General features: G+C 46.2%; 1 protein-coding gene and 1 non-coding gene across 3 annotated transcripts in view; both read right to left on the bottom strand.

Moving 5' to 3' along the window:
* Window positions 1-17,961, bottom strand: part of LOC144097186 (sodium-coupled monocarboxylate transporter 1-like) — a 42,614-nt gene extending 24,653 nt beyond the window's left edge. For both annotated transcript variants that reach the window (XR_013306946.1, XM_077629936.1), the window contains exons 1-7: window positions 17,646-17,961; window positions 14,732-14,851; window positions 11,731-11,799; window positions 8,014-8,065; window positions 5,814-5,881; window positions 4,013-4,093; window positions 1,728-1,801 (exon numbers count right to left, since the gene is read on the bottom strand). Coding sequence is in view for 1 of the 2 variants with exons in the window: in XM_077629936.1 (XP_077486062.1) it covers window positions 1,728-1,801; window positions 4,013-4,093; window positions 5,814-5,881; window positions 8,014-8,065; window positions 11,731-11,799; window positions 14,732-14,851; window positions 17,646-17,861 (680 nt within the window). In the remaining variant the exon portion in view is untranslated. The remainder of the gene's footprint in view (window positions 1-1,727; window positions 1,802-4,012; window positions 4,094-5,813; window positions 5,882-8,013; window positions 8,066-11,730; window positions 11,800-14,731; window positions 14,852-17,645) is intronic.
* TRNAS-CGA (transfer RNA serine (anticodon CGA)) lies at window positions 8,534-8,607 on the bottom strand. Its single transcript has one exon. It is a non-coding gene; the product is annotated as a tRNA-Ser (tRNA).
* Window positions 17,962-18,961: the final 1,000 nt, after the last annotated feature.

The raw sequence follows: 18,961 nt of genomic DNA, 5'->3' as shown, positions 1-18,961 counted from the left end.
TCGTCTGTTCCAATAAAAACGCGCATTGCGCCCCGCGCAGTGACAACACCGGAGTGCGATATTCAAAACGACCAGGGGGAGAAAGTTAACTCGTATAAAAACAAGAACCTGGAGCAGGAGTACTTGCTGTTAGGCTAGTTGGTTCATAATAAATTTGAATGACGTTCCTTTGTGCCATTCAAATTTATTAAGGACCTGGTGCGCCGAAAATTGTCTTCTTGGCTTCTGAAGACATGCAAATTGCATCTGCGCATTTGTTCTCAGTGCTTCGACCTCCTGTGAGCGACTGATTGGGAGCCCGCGTTGTAGCCGTCACGGTGCCAAACATTTGTCGAACAAAAGCACAGTTGGCCGTGGAATAGGACTTATAGATTTTGAGGGGCAGAGAATAACTCCGGGGAACGGAAGAATGCTTGTAAATCATTGGGAGATACCTTGTAGTATTGTGAATGGTGCACAAATTTTCCGCATGCGAGGTTCGTAAATGCATGTTTTCCTTGTTCGTAATTTCGTCGCTTTCACGTGTTTAGCCTGTTCACACAATTTTCACGTAAGGTTTATCAGAATGACACCTGCTCGTAATTTTACATTTTTCAGCTGGCGGTGCACGGTGGTAGGGACAGCCATTGCTATGAGCCGTGTTGTATAGTAGCAATGGACGCGCAAGAACCGCTTAGCGATGTGCAATGACTTTGACTACTGCATCGGTTTTGGGTTTCTATGCTGCACAGTAAATATTCATTTCACAAAGCACCAGGTGTCTTTTGTGGATTGACACTGTTTGACGAAGGCCGTGGCGCAGCTGCGTTGATGGGCGGTCAAGAGCGCCTCTAATATAGTTTTTAATCTTTCTGGACCCAAAGTTAATAACCGTACGTGACCATGTTTAACCGAAATAATGCACCATGAGGGCGCGGCAGGCGCTCCTTGACCAGTAGGAAAGCTTCACAGCACAACTCGTTCTGAGCTTGCGCAACAGCGCGTCTGCAGCGTCTGCATCAGCGCCGAGTTCCCAAAGACAGAGCGAACATTTGCTGCGGCCGCTGTAAACAATGAGGTGTTGCCAGACTAACTACCTTTTACGGCGAGGCCATCTAGAGAAATGACATAATACGCGGGAAATGCAAAAAGAGCACACACACATGCGTACCTCGAAACAAATACATTGTTAAATATGTGTGCTTGCTTTTATTTTTAGTTTAGATAAATATATTTCTGATGTTGGGCGTATATTTTCGACACCAGATGCCTACAACCTGCTCGTCGTCACTCTGCAGTGCCTCCTTTCCATAGATATTTATTTTTGTCTATTCATAGTCTATAGACTGTCTATAGACAAAAGTCTAGTAAAACTGTATGGCCATAAATATATAGATCGTCTATAGACTGTCTATGGGATTTGTATTGCCTATAGACTGTTCTCTAGGATTTGTGTATAGGCAGTCTATAGACTTTATAAACAGAAGGCTATGGATAAAGAAACTTTTGTAAGGGTACAACGCTTCCTTGAGTTAAGGAAGCATGGAGGGCTCCTCCTCTGAGGTAAGGAAACCGTGTTATCTAAAGCGCGTTCTGAAATTTAGCCCTTTGTTTAAATGGTATAGCTGTGATTGAACTAGCCCTCGTCTTCAGCGCTCTCGCGAAACGCAGTGGGAGATTTGTTACTCATGGAAAGCTGCTGACCACTTTCGCCAGCTTTTCACTCAGGATTACATGTCGCGGCTTACTTGAATATTGTGACACGTCCGCCTTCTTCAGCCAGCTTGAACATGTTCTTGAACCCTCCGACGTGCAGTGCAGCCTGCGGTTGGGCAAGGGGTACAGCGGGCGTGCAGAAAGCCACAAGTGTGATTCCTGAAGGCATATGACGACTTGAGTCAAAAGTCGAATGAACGAGGCAGGTGGTGTATGTCATGCGCTGCCATGATAATTGAGGTAGGTATAGGTGTCTCGTACGGCTGATAGTTTACCTGGTTTAATGTTTCTTTCTCGTCCTATTTTTTATTTTGCAGTGTATGATGCTGTAGACGTACCTCACAATCCCGCAGTTCTACGTAATGAAATAGTAACGTGTTCCTGAGCCTATAGACAACTTGGCGCCGCAAGTGTGGACGCCATTTGGAAGCGAGCAAATGTATTTTTCTATAACATCGAAACTTGGGCTTGCTGGTTCCCACTTTATATTGTACAGGTAATGTGACAATCTGTCATTTTCTGAACTCTTCACCGTGTCGGCAAAAAATTTGTACAATTTGTGCAAAGCCGCAAATTTCCAGAGCCTCTCCGAAAGCTGCGACGCTTGAGGAACGTTACAGCATATATGAGTCACGCAAGTCTAGGCTCATAAATCTGGTGGTCCGTTTTGGCTTTTTGACTGTTAGAGGCGCACATTCGTTCATTGATACAAGCTGGATTTTTTCCAGGTGAGGACAGCTCACTCGCTTTGTGGCTGCGACAGTTATACGTTCTTAATGCGAGAAACATTAAAAGCCTAATCGGGAAACAATTTGTCGTCGGTCATACAATTTGCGCGTTGGCTGGAGGGAAGTGGCGTCAGCAGACCGGAAATGACGTCATGCCCGGTAATGACATCAACATCTGTTAATGCTACTGCATTGCCAACACAAAGTAATTAGATAGCGTTGTGAATTTGCTGCGCATCTCTTCACGAACTTCGTTATATACGGGTTGATTACACGACAACGTCTATGCAAGCACATGATTGGTATTTCATCCCTTTTCCTGTGAAGGGCTACGATCGCTGAGAAACCTCTACAGCAATTTCCTATGAACCTTTACATATACTTCTTGGACAGCTTGGTTACGCAATGCCTGTTTGACTACAAGGATTTCACCTCAGTGAAATACTTTCTCATAATATATTGAGGCTATACAGTGGTTGGTTATGTTCTGCGCATTTCTCTATCACCTGATTGGTTGTGTCAACATGGCCAATTGTCGAGTAGCCTTTTCGAAAGCCAGCCTAGTCTCTTGGTGCAATGAAGTCTAAGGTTGATCCGATTTATTTAGAGATTACCTTAGTAAATACGCTGCTAACAACGACTGGTAAGCTGATAAGTCGGCAATTTTTCAAGTCCTTGACGTTCCGGTTGTTAAGAATTAAGATGAAAATCTTCTTCCAAGGCGGTACTATCGAGGTTGTCAGGCACTTCATACATAGGGTGGCAAGCTTTTCTTGTACAATCTTCCCAACGTCCTTCAACAGATGTGCTGTTACCTGATCCTCACCGGTTGCTTTCTCATTTTGCATTACACGCAAGTCTTTCTTTACTTCCTGTGTGGTTACCGACGGGAAATCCAATTCATCCACACTACTGGCTTCATCATTAGCATCCTGATTACTCTGGCTGATGTAGAGATCTGTGTATAATTATTCAGCTATTTTAACTACCTTATCCATATTGGTAATTATATTGCCCTCCTTGTCTCCTAGCTCGTGCTTCTGATTTTCAGATTACATCTGGACGAGGTCAGTGAGCGTCAGAATCAACAGAGCGTTTTCGGCGCACGGAGCAAGCTACGTAGGCAATGGTTAGCAAAAAGTCGACGACAGGATCTTGACGTGTGTCTCCGCTATTTTTAACGAGTTGAGTGAAATGTTTATTGGAAAGGTCATTGACAAGAAAGCCAATGGTATTTCCGCGTCGGCAAGCGTTACAAACACCGGTGTCTGCTGTTCAAGACTAGCGAGTTATAAGCTACGGTGATGCTTATAACTCGCCCATGGTCGACAAAGATTTGTTTGGTTCTGAGGCTGTTTCTGTTCTGTCCAGTCTCTTCAAACCTGAACCGCTTATTTGGCAGTCGAACCGGGTACAGACGAAGATTATATTGACGCTGTGGGCGCCAGTAATCTGATGTAATAAAACTTGGACCCCGAATGATTTGCGCGAACGCTAAATTCAACGAATGGCTGAGATTCATGAAATGGCTATAAACAGCTATAAAACTGTGGATGACAGATAAATGCAATATTATGAAGGATACGTACCCCGATGATGACTAGTAGATAGCTTGCGTAGATCAATACCATCTGAACTGCGTCGGTCCATACCACTGCCTTCAGGCCTCCCTGGTGCAGAAGACAGTACATACATTTTGCGTTAGCTTGTGAAAAAAAAAATTGAGCCTGCTGGAAAGTAAAGTCTATTGCTGCAGCAGAGAGTGGTGGTCTTCAATAACACCATTGATTTTGGAAACGCATTCAGCCGAAGTTAAGTATGCGCTCAGTGTAGTCCTTTATATTTGCCATGACAGCCATTCCGACTTAATTGCTGCGTAGGCAGAGGGCAACTGCACCGTTTTTTCTACCCCTATAGATTTTACTTAAACTTTCACGGTAAGTTCTTCACAGTTTACAGGTTCATTGTGCCGAATTTCGCAGCGAATAGATTTTTTTTTGCAGCGCAAACGAACAATTAAATTTTGCATTTCGTGGCCTCATTCGAGCCCAATTCTACGAACAACTTTGCATGCGTGACGTCACTGTTTGTACGCTCTTCTATATTCACTCTGCGTTTACTGAAGGACAAAACTTAGAGCTTCTTTTACTCAGTTCAGACAAATAACGACCCAAACTGTCACTTCGAGTCGCCAGTTTTTCCAGTCAACGTGCACATGATATACTCTGTAAGAGAAACCCTGACGTCACAGCTTGGCCGAAACCAAATTTCAATTTCCTGCCGTTTGCTGTTTAAATATACTTATAGTTGGTACTCTGAAAGGCGTTTATTTTTTGCGCCGGTGAGAGGACACTATAAGGAATGCGATTTGATTATCAACTCAAAATGTTTAGAAAAAACCCGGAGTTGCTCTTTTCAATGCTTGCTGTAACTAAAGAACACAAAATAAGAACTGTACGTTTCGGCATAAAAAAGAAAGACGAATAGCACCAGCGCACCCGGAATATGAAAATACACGCAACTACTAAACTACTTGAGTGCTCTGAGGCAATGTATCGAATACCGGATATGGGGAAGACCTCACGGCTGACAGTGCAAAAACATCCAGCAACGTATAGGTTTCGTTTATGTTGCTTTTTCTGGGCTAAAAAAATCTACACTGTCGCAGCTCCTGAGAACTAAGAGTTGCAGCTGCACTGCGAAGTTTTTGCATGAAGAAAATCACAAGAAACTTAAATTTTTTCTTAGTTCGACAATTAGTGGTAAAAGCGCGCACTTTGAACTAGCCGCGCGTGTCATATGCGCTGTGCCCTTGTCAATTACAGGCTGTTCGCCGAATCGACGATAGAGTTCAAACACCTTTATTGCTTCCGTATTCAAAAAAACTTCCGTGAGCCTGAGCTCTTAACGCAGTGCGTTCTTAAGGAAGGCGGTCTTTCTACAGAGTGTCAATTTTACAAGCAAGACCTCAGGCGTGTGTTAGGCTGCTGTCTCAACCAATGTCTCAAACGGTTACTAGGTGTTTGATGGCGGCGTTAAAGCTAGGACGTGTGTCTGCCAGAACTTGGGTCGTAGCGCTACCAAGCAGTCACTCTGCTGGGAAGCTAAACTCTTGAACGTAAAATGAACAGTTGATGTACTACGGATTTCTGTTGCAATGCAATGGGCAGTCGCTACTGCCAATGCGAATGAAGCAAGTTAGTCAGAAACTGTATTTATGTACGATATGCTTCTCCTTCTGATCTAGCGCAAGCTGTAGGTGCCACCCGAGTATCAACAAACTGCGAGACAGAGTACAGCAATGTTCTTATCGAATGAAACGACCAATTTCAAGGCTGTGACTGGCGTGAGGATATTTTCCGTAGTCTGCCGGACGTATTCCATACTTACGATGTTTGTGTAGAAGGTGCAGACCAAGCCGTTGATGACGATTGAAGACCACACTGACATGCCGGTCACTAGAATAAACACAAAAACGAAGAGCTAAATGACACGCGCCGCCGCACAAGCAGTGGTTTAAATAAACAAGGCTCACGCCAGCGGACTTGGCCGCTGTCAGTGCAAAGGACGCTAAAATTAGCAGAAAATAGCAGACGGGTGCTGTCTATATGTCAGCATTTTTTATGCTTGCAGGACCCAGCGCACAAAAACGAAGCGCAAGACCAAGGACAACAGGATGTTCCTTCTTGTTCTTGTGCGCTGAGTTCCGCAAGCATAGAGGTGGAGGAGGAAGGACTTTAATAGAACAAGAGCCGCAAGCATGGAATCAGACCAACTAGCCTGACAGCAAGTATTGCCAAGCATTTTACAGAATAGGACGCCCACAAACATTACGGGACTCCGATGTCTTGTGCTATAAGGGCACGGCTTTGCTAGCTGTGTGCTGCCTGTAGTTTCTGAAGAGCTCTGCGAAAGCTTCACCATATACCGCGGAGCAGTGATTTCCCGGTGCACGCTTAATTAAGGCACCCCCTTAATTCGCAACGATTTTTTTTGCACATTACGGGGAATTTCGTTTAATAGCGTGGAATAAGGGCATGGACGCAAAGGGACACTTCGTACACAGCTGGTTTGGGGTGGAGGAAATCCCTACTTCCACACTAAAGAAAGTACGGTGGATATGACGCCCTCACCCTCCCCCCTTCTGGGTTTCAGAATAATTTTTTGCTAGTAATCTGAAATGCCGCGTCGTTTCTCGACACATTTTATGTGGAACTCGCTCTTTAGTTTTGCTCGTTCATAAATAATTTAGCCCTTGTGTGAAGTAACTGTTTGTAATCTCCGTCATGAGTGTTGTGGTCATAAACGTTGTTACTCCTACGCGAACATCAACGATACAAATAAAAATTGAAAATGCCTACCGCTTCTCCTTTACCCTCATCACAACACTGCCCTGGAAATTTAGACACTCCCCTCTAATTTCATTTCCTGTGAGAGCCCCTGGCCCAGACACTGCTGTAGTCATCAGCGGCTGGGAAATAGTGACAAGGGCGTATGGACCGGCACCACCTGACTAGCGAGGTACAAGAAAAGGCGAATTTTACCGCGAAAGCGTTAGTACCTCCAAGTCGGCAAAAATTGTCCGGCGTCGACGTCAGCGTTGGTGACCGTTTGAAACCTCGCAGCCGGAGCAACTGACAGTTCCGGCAACCTAGGTGGGCCACGTGGGTCATGTGACCTTGTGGCGCCATCACAACCGGCCCAACGGATTGTGAGCAAACTGACCGCCATGGCACGTGGTAGTTAAATTAATCATTGGTCGCGATAAATCTTGCTCGGGAAGAGCAATCTGGGTCGCACAAGCCCCACCGGTGGCAGCACTTGCCACCGCAGGGTAGTGGCGTATCGCTTAACCGCTGCACCACTGCGCCAGGAAAGGTATGGAGGCTCCCAGCTATCTATGAATGGCCTTTTCCGGATATATGGACATGAACTCATTAACGCTCTCGCATCATATCCTTAAGGCGGAGCTTAAGTGTCTCCTCCAGTTTTTTAATGCGAGAGCATTAAAATACTGATCGGGAAAATTTGTTCCGTTGGTCATAAAACTTACGCATTGGCTGGAGGGATGTGACGCCACCAGAGAGGATAATTCTCATTGGCTGGAAGGAAGCGACATCACCTGACTAGAAGTGACGTCATCTACGTTAGATGCGTCAACAGCTTTCAATGCTATCGCATTGCCACCCATATTTAGGGCACCTGAGAATATTTTCATGCTCTTTCTCGCAGTCTTGGTATTCTTATGCATTGACGCTCCCCGAGCGTCAATCCATAAAAAACCTCACATGAAAAGTTTTGTATCAGTACTAAATAGAATCAAAGTACTTCCGCAAGACGAACACCGAAATCGAAGTCTGTCTAAAACAGTGCTTCCGACTGCGCTTTCCCACGTATCCGACAGCCCTATCTGCGATCCTGGAACGTGAACAATGTAAGCTTCAGGGAGAGTGAACTCGATTTTATTTCATTCGCAACAGCCTCATTTCGTGCAGGCGGTTGTCGCTCCCTGTTTTATAACTGGATCGATGTAATCTACAGAGTTCCCGAGTTGCCGTACCCAGCAAGTGTGAAATAAAATGGAGCATACCTGACGAGACTGCCAAGGACGGTCCGTATAGTGCCACCCCGGTGTACATCACCTGTGGAAAGAGAAATGAGTTTAGCCAAGTCTGTGTGGATTGGTTAAGAAGCAATGAATGGTCATTAAGGATTGAATTTATACACGCCCTCATGAGTCGCGAATGTATATATGTGTATATGTATACACACACACACACACACACACACACACACACACACACACACACACACACACACACACACACACACACACACACACACACACACACACATATATATATATATATATATATATATATATATATATATATATATATATATATATATATATATATATATATATATATATATATATATATATATATATATATACTTAATAAGGGAGCCAACAGTCACCACCGAAACCAAGGTGCATAGGGGTATGTTTAATTTTTTTTAATGCGTAGTGCTAATCAGTGGGATAATAATACTTATATTAATCTATCGCTTGAAGAAAATTACTTATAAAGCAGCAGAAAAAACAACCATACCGCCGGTGGGATCCGAACCCACGACCTCCGAATTTCGCGTCCGGTGCTCTTACCAACTGAGCTACGGCGATGGCTGTCCAATCTGCTGCTCTCGTGGGTATTTATGTTTATTGGGTGTAAGCGAACCTTGAGAGTGTTCACCAGCGCCATCCTCGTCCTTAGCGGCGGACGTAGCACGTCCTGTATTACCGCAAGTGTGACGTGGAACCTCATAAAATATATATATATATATATATATATATATATATATATATATATATATATATATATATATATATAACTTTATGCACATACACGGTGTCCCAGCTCACTTTAGCCAGGGTTTAAAAATACGCCGCGGCACGCACTCTAAGCGAAACTAGTTTGATTTTTTTTCAAGGGCGCCGCAAAAAGGTCGCTGGTAAACTGCAAATATTTTGATTAAATATTTTTTTATTTTAATCTTTAAAACACACACTCACGCACGCACGCACGCACTCTCTTTCTCTCTCACTCACTCACTCACTCACTCACTCACTCACTCACTCACTCACTCTCACTCACTCACTCACTCACTCACTCACTCACTCACTCTCACTCACACACCGTTTTCGTCAGAATCAGCTCATTGATTCAATACGTATCTAGGGCGTTTCACGTAAGACTCAGAAATTTTTAAACTCACTGTTTTTGAGTTAAACGAACGCTTTTTTTCGGCATAGCATTGTCAGTGGTGTAGAGCATCAAAACGCAGCCAACACGTGCTTACTAGCAGGCTGGTTAACTAATATTGAATAGTTAACTTTGTAACTATGACTATCATGTTTCTTATTTATTGAGAGGCTCGTAGACCACCGTATGCAAGATCTATGCCAATTTCTAGATTTTCTAGAACGCCATTCTCGTAGCCGCTGCAGCGAAAGCCGACACCACGCGGACTGAAAGAGGGACAAGCGATCCTTCATGCGCGCGTCACCTATCGACACGCTTGACAAGTGCTCTCTATCCCCGATCGCAGTGGGGCGCTGCGAAAGGAGCACGTAACGCCCCATTGTTATGATCGTTAATAGTAGAGGTCTGGATTCAAGAGAAGACAAGCGTAGCACGGGGCGGCAGAAAGATATTAGGTGGGCGGATGAGATTACGAAGTTTGCGGGTATAAGATGGCATCAGGTGGCGAAGGACAGGTTTAATTGCAGAGATATGGGAGCGGTCTTTGCCCCGCAGTAGGCGTAATCAGGCTGCTGCTGCTGCTGCTGCTGCTGCTGGTGATGATGATGATTTGTGCATGCGCAGCGATTGTGGACTGCTGTCAGTGCATGTTTCCTGAACAATTTCAGCTACACAAGAAAATATATTTGTTTGCACGAAGCTATATGCAGCTGAACTATTGATAAAGTGAAAACTGCTCCCGCTTCATCCTAGAAGAACGGTAGAAAGCCATTACTTGAAGCAACGTTGCTTTTGGGTCCTGGTGCAACTGATTCGATTTTCATTCATGCGCACTCACTCCAGCCTTGACTGCCAGTAGAGAGCGGGAAACATCGAATAAGTAAATTAATAAATGACTGAAGAAATAAATATTGGCCAATGAATAAATTCAATGGATTCCAAGGAGCAAGCTTCAACCTTTTTTAAGCCGCGAAAACAAATTTTATTCCCGGAGCCCTTTACTACGGCGTCCCTCATAGCCTGAGTCGCTTTGGGACGTTAAACCCTAATAAACCAAACCAAACCAAACCAAACCAAATGTTATTTTTCAAAGCCTAAATCACGTAAAATTAGACACAGGAAGTTACACGGCTGCAACTGTAGCTGGCGGAGGATCGGTTTGATTGGAGATATATAGGATATAACCGTTGCCCTGGAGTGGGCGTTGTTGTTGTTGGCCTCTGTAGACATGGCATATACAAACGCGGAGGGATTGGTTAGGGCTTGGTGGTGAGTCAGGATGCTGCTGCTGATGATGAAGTTGTTAACTCAGCGGCGCCAAATGGCGACCGCGGGCTGATGCCCAGAGTGATTGGCTTTTTTTTAACCGATGAAAAGCTTGAAAGAAAACGTTCACGGTTACCAAGAAACTTATTGCGGCGAGCTTGAAAAAATAATCAAAGTTGCATATGTAGCTTCGCTTTACAAGAAATTTTGTTTCACCGACTTTCTATTTTGATCGGCTATTTCAGGTTGGAACTTGATTCTCTGGCATAAATTACTTCACTGCAGCGCTACAGACTGAAGAGGTGCGCATACATGAGGTTTAATATGTGGGGTAGTGAGCAAAAAAAAACTGAAGGCTCTTTTGCATCTACACAGGGAGCCAAGAGTCATCGACATTTCGGCAGCAGCGCGGGAAAAGGTGATGATGATGAATTTTTATGGCGCATCTATGGCCAAAGAGCGCCATGGCACAAGGTATTTTCGTCTACACAAGGTGGGGTCAAAGACCCATTTCCCAAGCCTTTCACCCTAAAGAAGCCGAGCACCAGGCCAGGGGAAAGCTTGTACGCATTGTATCGCCGGTGGGTAATCGGCGGCATTGGGGATCGAACCCCCTACTTCTCGCATGTGAGGCGGATGCTCAGACGACTAGGCCACCGCTGCGGTCCTGTTCAAACGATCTGCAAGCATTACCACTGCGCCAGTGGCAGCTCTCAGAGCTACCTCTGCAGCAGGGTGTTAGCACTGACACTTCCTCCACGACTGACAGTTCTCGGCAGGCGTATGGTATGTTGGCTAGAGTTTACTGACGTACGAACACCCAAGGCGCTCTCAGCAGTGTAAATACCAACTCCTTCTCAGTGTGGACATCAACTCTGATAACCTTGTGACGTCATCACGACCTCCCCACAGTGGCAAGTGGCAACCCGTTTGAGCGCAGTTGGGAGAGTTGATCTCCACAGGCCGCTGAGTAAAGTTGTCTTTCTGCTCATTCCGGTTTAGTGCTCGTATCATCTTTGCCTAGATTTAGTATTCCCATTTAGGATGCTCTCTTGGGGCTGGAGGACATATACCTGGTAATTGCGCTTTTTTTGTGACTTCTAATACCAATTTTGGTGCGGTATGCGTCGCTGAGCACGTCATCACGTGCCTCTGGACGCATGGTATACTGCGGGCAGACCATGTGCTTCGATCGTACAGTGAGTTGGTAGAGCAAGCCCAGCCTTCTAGGACACCTCGATGTTTTGAGAACAGTGTGAAACAAGCCTTGCACTTACCGTTTGAAGTACGAAGATACCGGAGGCTATGTTCCTGATGAGAGTCGAAGCGAAGCGCTTTTCGAGGTACTGAAAATGCACAAAAACGTAACCGTAACACAAGGGCCGCGATAAACACTGGGGTGGCTGGATTTGAAATGTAAATGTAATGATGAAAAGTTTATAATGAGCTTGATCTTGTAAGATCGCTGGAGTATAACATTTGCTTATGCTTTGCAAAACTGGTGAAGCCAGCTTCCCAGCAAAAAGAATAAAAAAGTTCTCCTTTCAGGTCGGATCTTGGCTCACGCTTTGAACATCTTGAAAACCATCGAGAAACTCTCAGACATCCACGTCGTCTTGACCTCGAGGCACGAGTCCCTGGCGGGAACTCGGAGGCCGACGCAGCGGCCCGCGAGTATACCCCCTTCCCCCGAGCGTGCCGCGGAAAGTGGACAGCGTCCACAAGAAGTGTTCGTACATCCTACAGAGCCGGAAATTAAAGAGGAGAGTCTACGCACTCAACTGTTTCATCAACTCTACCATACTGAACAGTGTCTATCCCACGTGCTACGAATTCAACTGCAAGCGCTGCAAGGTGCCCAACACCCTGCGCCACATGATCGACAGCCATCTGTCGATCCACGCAACAGCCATCTGAAGAGCAGTGGGAGGCTCCGCTAACCAGCCCCTACTCCGTCGTTCAGCTCATGCTGTTGGACAGGGCGCTGTCGAAAGACAAAGGCGGCCTCCTGGTCTAAGGACGCTGTGAATCTCGCCTGCTTATTTAGGCACCTATGTTTATTACTACTACTGCTCCCTACACTATGGCGGCGCGGTCAGTCCTTGGGTCCAAAACTATGTACCACACTGAAGGCTTCTAAAGCCAGAATATTTCCGGCGTTCTTCCTACTCTTTATGGCCAGCGCTGCAGCGTTGCAGTCGTGGTCAACAAGCCAATGAGCGACGCGACTCAGCAAGAGATAACTTTTTGTTACAATTTATCGACTTCAGCTTGGGCTTAATTGCTCAGGATGTCCATCCAGACCCACCTGTTAGTGTTGGATCAAATATTATATAGCCTTTGTTGTGGAAAACACGAGACAAAAAATTTGCTGCTGTTGGGAGCCGAGGCGCCTCACTATACAATGCCTCATCATACACTTTTACGGCACAGCCTCACCGCCAGACGCGATAACTCTATGGACTAAACAGAATTTTTTGCTGAGCTGGTTGCAGCAAGTTTGTCCACATAATGTGAACACTTTATAGACAAGGGCGGCAGTACATCAGCATCATCCGGCATCGTAATCAGCACGAGAATCAATGAACCAGCCAGACAACGAAGCTCTGGGGAGGCTAGCAGTCTTTAGGTGGCCATTTTTTTGGGGTGTCTTCCGGCTATCTGGCATTATCCTCATAGCACTGCTGCTAGCAGTGCGCAGAGAGTTTAAACTCAAGGCCTAACAAAGTTGCGAAAATGATGCTTGCACACCGTGTCCTTTGGACAAATATCAGAATTCAGCTCCTCGTGGCAAAATCTCAATTACTTTAGAAGTTGACCTCATGCGCTATGTACTTAGTAGCATAAAAAGTCAGAAATTCCGATGCATGCTTTCAAAACCGCGCTATTTCTATGTCACCGATGACCTACGCTAAGCAGAGTTAAGCGCGCAGTTTTGCCAAAGCACTGCCCTGCAGCTCAGCTCAGCATGAAGGGACCCCACGTGGGCATGAGACAACTCAAGTCTCCATTGCCGCACCCAGACTGCGACCGTGATGATGGACGGCGCCGTCGTAGAAAAGAGATTTCTGCTACGCAGGGAAGCTGACTTTAGATGCTTTGCAAAAGGTCCATAAGTCACAAATAACCCTTTATGCACCCTGCGGGGCTTTAGGTTGCTTTTAAACGCTGAAAAAAAAATTCACAATACCCCGGTAACCACTTGCATGGCCTGTTCGTCATGGCTGTTCGACATGCCATTTAAGCTGCTTCGTTTGAACAAACGCAGTTTCAAGCACCTGCTCATGCCGTTTTCTGAGCTGCCTTAACGAGTTGTCCTTTGGTATATGAATACGAAGTTACACTTGAGTTCCATCCAATAACAAAAAGAGAGAGTGAGGGAGAAAGAAAGACGAGGAGATTAATTACAAAAGAGTTCTAGGGCCATAGTTTATAACGTTTCATTTCGTTTTCACTGCGTTACATCAGTCATGACGAAAGCAACAGCGGATGGGGAAGACCAATCACAGGCACGGCCTTCACACAGCTCTTCACAGGCTCTTCAGGCACATCAAACGCGTCTTCAATCTCCATCATTTCGTACCCAGAAATTCTGGACAAAAGCATTTTTGAGCGGGAAACTGTTTAACAGCTTAATGTTTTTGATGTAATGCAATACTTCACTATAACAATCAATATATACACAGATCACCCGACGGCAGTCTTTTACTTTTTTTCTATTCACGTTTTTGCTATCGTCATAAGCGTTCCCTATTGATTTTTTTTTTTATGACAGTCTTAACTGTTAGATGCGATCGCTGGAAACATATTAAGAGAAAGATTCTGCTACATGTCAGAATAATAGACCATTACCTTCAATATTTGCTAACATTGTCTTACAATTTTTCAATGTTCAAAACTTTTACCCGAGAGCGCTGGACTTAATCGGCGTCGCCGACTGTCCACCAGTGTGGCATGGGGCGTGAGGCGTGTTTACACAAGTGGCACCAAGGGCGAATTTCAACCACTTCATCCCCACGGCCTAACTCGAGACAACGAAGTAATCCAAAGTAATAGTAATCGGGTTGAAAATGCATAAACGGATCATTGCTCTGGGGAATTAAGAATGTCGCGGTGTTTGGGGAACTCTAAGCATTTTTCTTTCGATGGCTTTCAAGCTTTCGCATGCAACACCGTGTTGCACCGGTCACTTCTTCTACAGAAGTTACGCCGCACACTTCATGTCGCCCAGCCTAGTTACCGCTTCACTTCTTGAACTGCGCGGCACATAGCGCGTACCTCGTTGATGCTGGTGACGTCGAGGCCGTGGTAGACTGGCAGGAAGACATACGCCGACAGCAGGACTCCGGCGGAAGTGGCGAACACACCCATCCACAGGACAGAGCCCCGCATGAACACCTGCGGCCACACACGCCAGACTTCAGGTTTCGCCGGCAGAAAGGTCAAAATTGAGAAGGGATCGATTTCACCGTTGGCCTGCACATATTCTCCTCTCTTTCTGTCCCCTCACCTCTCTCATTTCATTGCTTCGTTCTGCCTGCTATCCTTTCTTTCCGCTGCCCCAGCTCAGGTGCTTCAGTATCGATGGCAGATGCCGGGGCCAGCAAACGTCTTTTCCTCCCTTTTTATTATTATTTTAATAAAACCACTTACTACTTACTACAGTACACTAGAATCCTGGTAACGTATATAGTCGCCTCTATAAAGGTTACAAACAGTAATGATCTCTACAATGAATGCTACAGGAAGAGTACATTTAAGGTTTTCATTATTCTCGGCCGCTCTAATAGTCATAGCGCCTGAAAACGGACGATTTTAACGTTTATTCGGAACAATCTGCCATGTAACTGATACAGAAACAGCAAACCAGTTTTCGCGACTTCGTAACTTACAAACTGAGACAGTTAGTTTGCGGTAACATAAACGGCTCGGCAGCCACACCCCGTCGAATGCAGGTGGCCTAGGAGGAAATTTTTTTTCCTGCAAAAAAAGGTTTCTTTCCACCGGGGCCGCCTGCGCCCGACGCGGCTGCACTTTATTCTAAGTATGCAAAGCGCAGCCGAGCAGACGTGCCATTTCGCTTCCGTTTGCCGTTCGCTGACTCGCGCCATGTTGGACGTCTTGCTTTTGCCTTGTGCAGCTCCCGGAACGTAAGGATTCTTCTCTCTAGCGTCATGCCATCTCTCGTGCCCCGGATATCTGTTATCTACGCCTGTTATCAGTGTGTGGTAAATGTATATGTGCCTGGCTCCGAAGCAACAATGCGTTGCACTTCGTGCTTCCGGAGAAATCACGGTCAAGGATTCATTTCGACAGCGTGATGTCGATGCTCTGTTGACATGGCGGACTGCCATTAGACATATTTACATTTACGTTTACACATCATATTTTGATATGAGGCTCGAGGTTCTCGCGTTTTTAGAATTACGGTTGCAAGGCACGTTTTCGTGTATACTAGATGTTTCAGGGTAGACTTTACACAACTTTTAAAAAAAGGTTTTTGAGAGTAAGAAAGAGCGCATTTTTCGGCATAGCATTGCCGGCGGTATAATCAGAATACACGTAAGACGTGCTAACTTATAGACTGGGTAACTAATATTGAATAGTTAACCTTTTGACTGTTACTGTTAGGCTCTTTCATTATTGAGAGGCGTGTAGCCAAACGTAATATCCATATCAGTTTGTGGAATTTCGAAAACGCAGTTACCCTCGGCGATGTGGTTGAACAAATTTTCGCCATTTCGATCAGCTACGTGCACTGGAGCGGTTGCTCTGCTTGCAATCTTCTGGGAAGCGCATGTGTTTTGGCGCGAGTTGATGTACTTTAAACGGCAGCCGCAAGAGGCGCGATAGAGTGCGGAATGGCCATTCGTGAGCCCACTTCGACTGACGCTGCAGCAGACACTGGTGGACGATATTAATGTTGCGCGTTGCACGCAGTGTCCATCCCACTTAACCGCTGCAGCTGTCGATGAAAGTACTGCCCTTCTGCTATTTATTATGCTAATGAAAATGATGATGAATGTTGATGGCGCAAGGACATCTGTGGCCAAAGAGCGCCATGGCACAAGGTTTTTTTGTTCTACTCAAACGGGGGTCAAGGACCCATTTCTCCAGCATTACACACTGAATAAGCCGAGCACGAGGCCAGGGGAAAGCTTGTACTCATTGTATCACCGGTGGGTACCCGGCGGCACTGGGGATCGAACCCCGCACCTCCCGCATGCAAGGCGTACGCTCAATGGACAAAGCCACCGCTGTGGTGGCTTCTATTTATATTGTGTGCGAGATGAGTTCTTCCATGAATAGAAGGAGCCAGCGTACCCACCGCCACCACGTGCACAAGTTACTGTGTGCTTCTACCGGCGCTCATCTCTCTTTGCTCGAGGTCTTACAGGTTGTCAAAAATAAACTGCAGCGTATGTCATGAAAAATATGCGGTGACAGCATCTAAAACGTCAGCTAATAATGGACAATGCGCCGTCACAGGCAAAGATTCTCACATGCTGATGGCGTTTCTCACTCTAAGCTTGTAAGCGGTGTCAAACTTCAAACTCTCCAACAAATTCCGTTCCGTCGTGACGAAAATGACTTATTTACAGTACGGGCTACTGTTGGAGTTGAGCAGTCAAGATGATGAAGTTGAGAATACGGCGCCATCCTATTCGCAGCAGCTGTTTCTAGTCACGGCAAGACTAACTTTACTGGAGTGAAACGCAAAGCTTAAATACATGTTGGGGCACATGGTCTCTAAAAAGCACCATCATCGATTGCTGTGCACGAGTACATAAGCACGGCGCCTATCGCAGCGTTCGGATCGCTATGAGATATAACCCCCCCAATTTCTTCTCTCCACACACACTGCTCGCTCGTGCATTCGTTTTGGCATGTTCACTGGTGGCCAATTAATTTTCGCAGCAGCTAGAAAATCACAACTCCTATTAATATCTTATTTAGCTAGTCATTACGTGCCCTATACTACCACAAATTCTTGTACTGGAGTAGAAGGTGTATGAGCACGAGGCGACGGCACCCAAACCTGTGTGGCTGGCTAGGGAGCTAGGGAGCTCTTGATAACTGCACACGTTGTGAAGGAGTCACCTGACGTTCGTAGCCTCTGCTTCAGTGTAAGTAGTTGTGAGATAAGGCAGGAGTGATTGTGTCACGTGTCACCGACTAGAGCGGCTATTACCTGCGCAGGCAGCCCGAGCACGTTGACGGCCGAAAAGAAGCTGGCCATCATGGATAGGGAGACCGGCAGCCAGCCCAGCTGCCCCCGCGCCGTAAGGAAGTTCCTGCTGCTCTGGCGGCGCCGGTCCTGCCACGCCACCCAGACGCCGATGGACACCGACAGCGCCAGCAGGAGCGCCAGCACTGCGTAGTCAGCCGCCGTGAATCCACCCGCCATTGGCTCTGCAGGTGTAGGTGCTGCGCTGGGCCGTTCACGAATGTTCCCCGGGCTGTGAGGGCATCTCCCGTGGACATGCGGGGGCAAAAAACAAGTTGGCCCGCGGGTGGTGGTTTATAAGGGGCACCTTATAAAGGTGTCACAACCGACCCTTTATTCGCTGGCGATAAAGAAAAGCGGTTGTTGATGTCGCATGGGTGAGTTCTGGGCAATATAAGATGGCCCGAAAAAGAACGTAGACAGATGACGAAGGGTGAAAAGAGTGAGGGCGCATCTTTGTTGTTATGGCTGTATATGTCGCAGAAGCAAAGCTGATGTGCAGATTCGCCAAGCGTAGTGCGACTTGGAGAAATAAATGATCGCAGACGGACCTGAAGGGGAGGAGGAGGCAGATGAGGGCGACAGATATGTGGAGGTACGTCTAGCAACTTGGCAGGTTGCTTCGGTTGCAAACGCCGTAGGAAAGAGATAAGGGTCCTTATTATCGCAGCACGGATACGCAGCGAAAGTATGCTCTCTGTGCTTAATGACGACCATTTTTTTTTTTCGGAGCGATGCCAAGAAAATTAAGCTCCAGCTGTTTGCGTGGCTGGATATTGAGAACGAATAGACTGTTGAATGTATATAGCCCGCCACGCCAAAAAAATCAATGCGGCTTCAATGAGCTGTTCGCAAAAACGCGAGTGGTCACGAAGGGAGGGCCTCTCTTGATAGTCGGGGACTTCAACGCACATCACTCGGCATGGGGGTATAAGTATAAGTACACGCAGGTAAAGGACGCGAAATATGGACCAGTATTCAACAGTATGATCTAGTGCTTCTGAAGGTTCCCCTGAAACCGACCCGTCAGGGCAACAGCGTTTCGATAGACACGTCCCCGGACATAACTCTAGCCGGAGACCGTGTCTTTGCCACATGACGCAACACGGGCGAAAACTTGGGCAGCGACCATAAGATTATTGAAATTGTTGTAGACAACGGCCCACCGGTCACCCGCACCAAGAAGGTAACGTCGGTCAACTGGGAGGCTTTCCGAAATTACCGCACCGGTCAGGAAGAAGGCATCATTAATATTGACGATTGAAGTAAAAAGGCCCTTC

The sequence above is a fragment of the Amblyomma americanum genome, chromosome 7 (assembly GCF_052857255.1).
Source record: "Amblyomma americanum isolate KBUSLIRL-KWMA chromosome 7, ASM5285725v1, whole genome shotgun sequence".
NCBI classification, from domain to species: Eukaryota; Metazoa; Arthropoda; class Arachnida; order Ixodida; family Ixodidae; genus Amblyomma; species Amblyomma americanum.
This window is presented reverse-complemented; position numbering and strand designations above follow the sequence as displayed.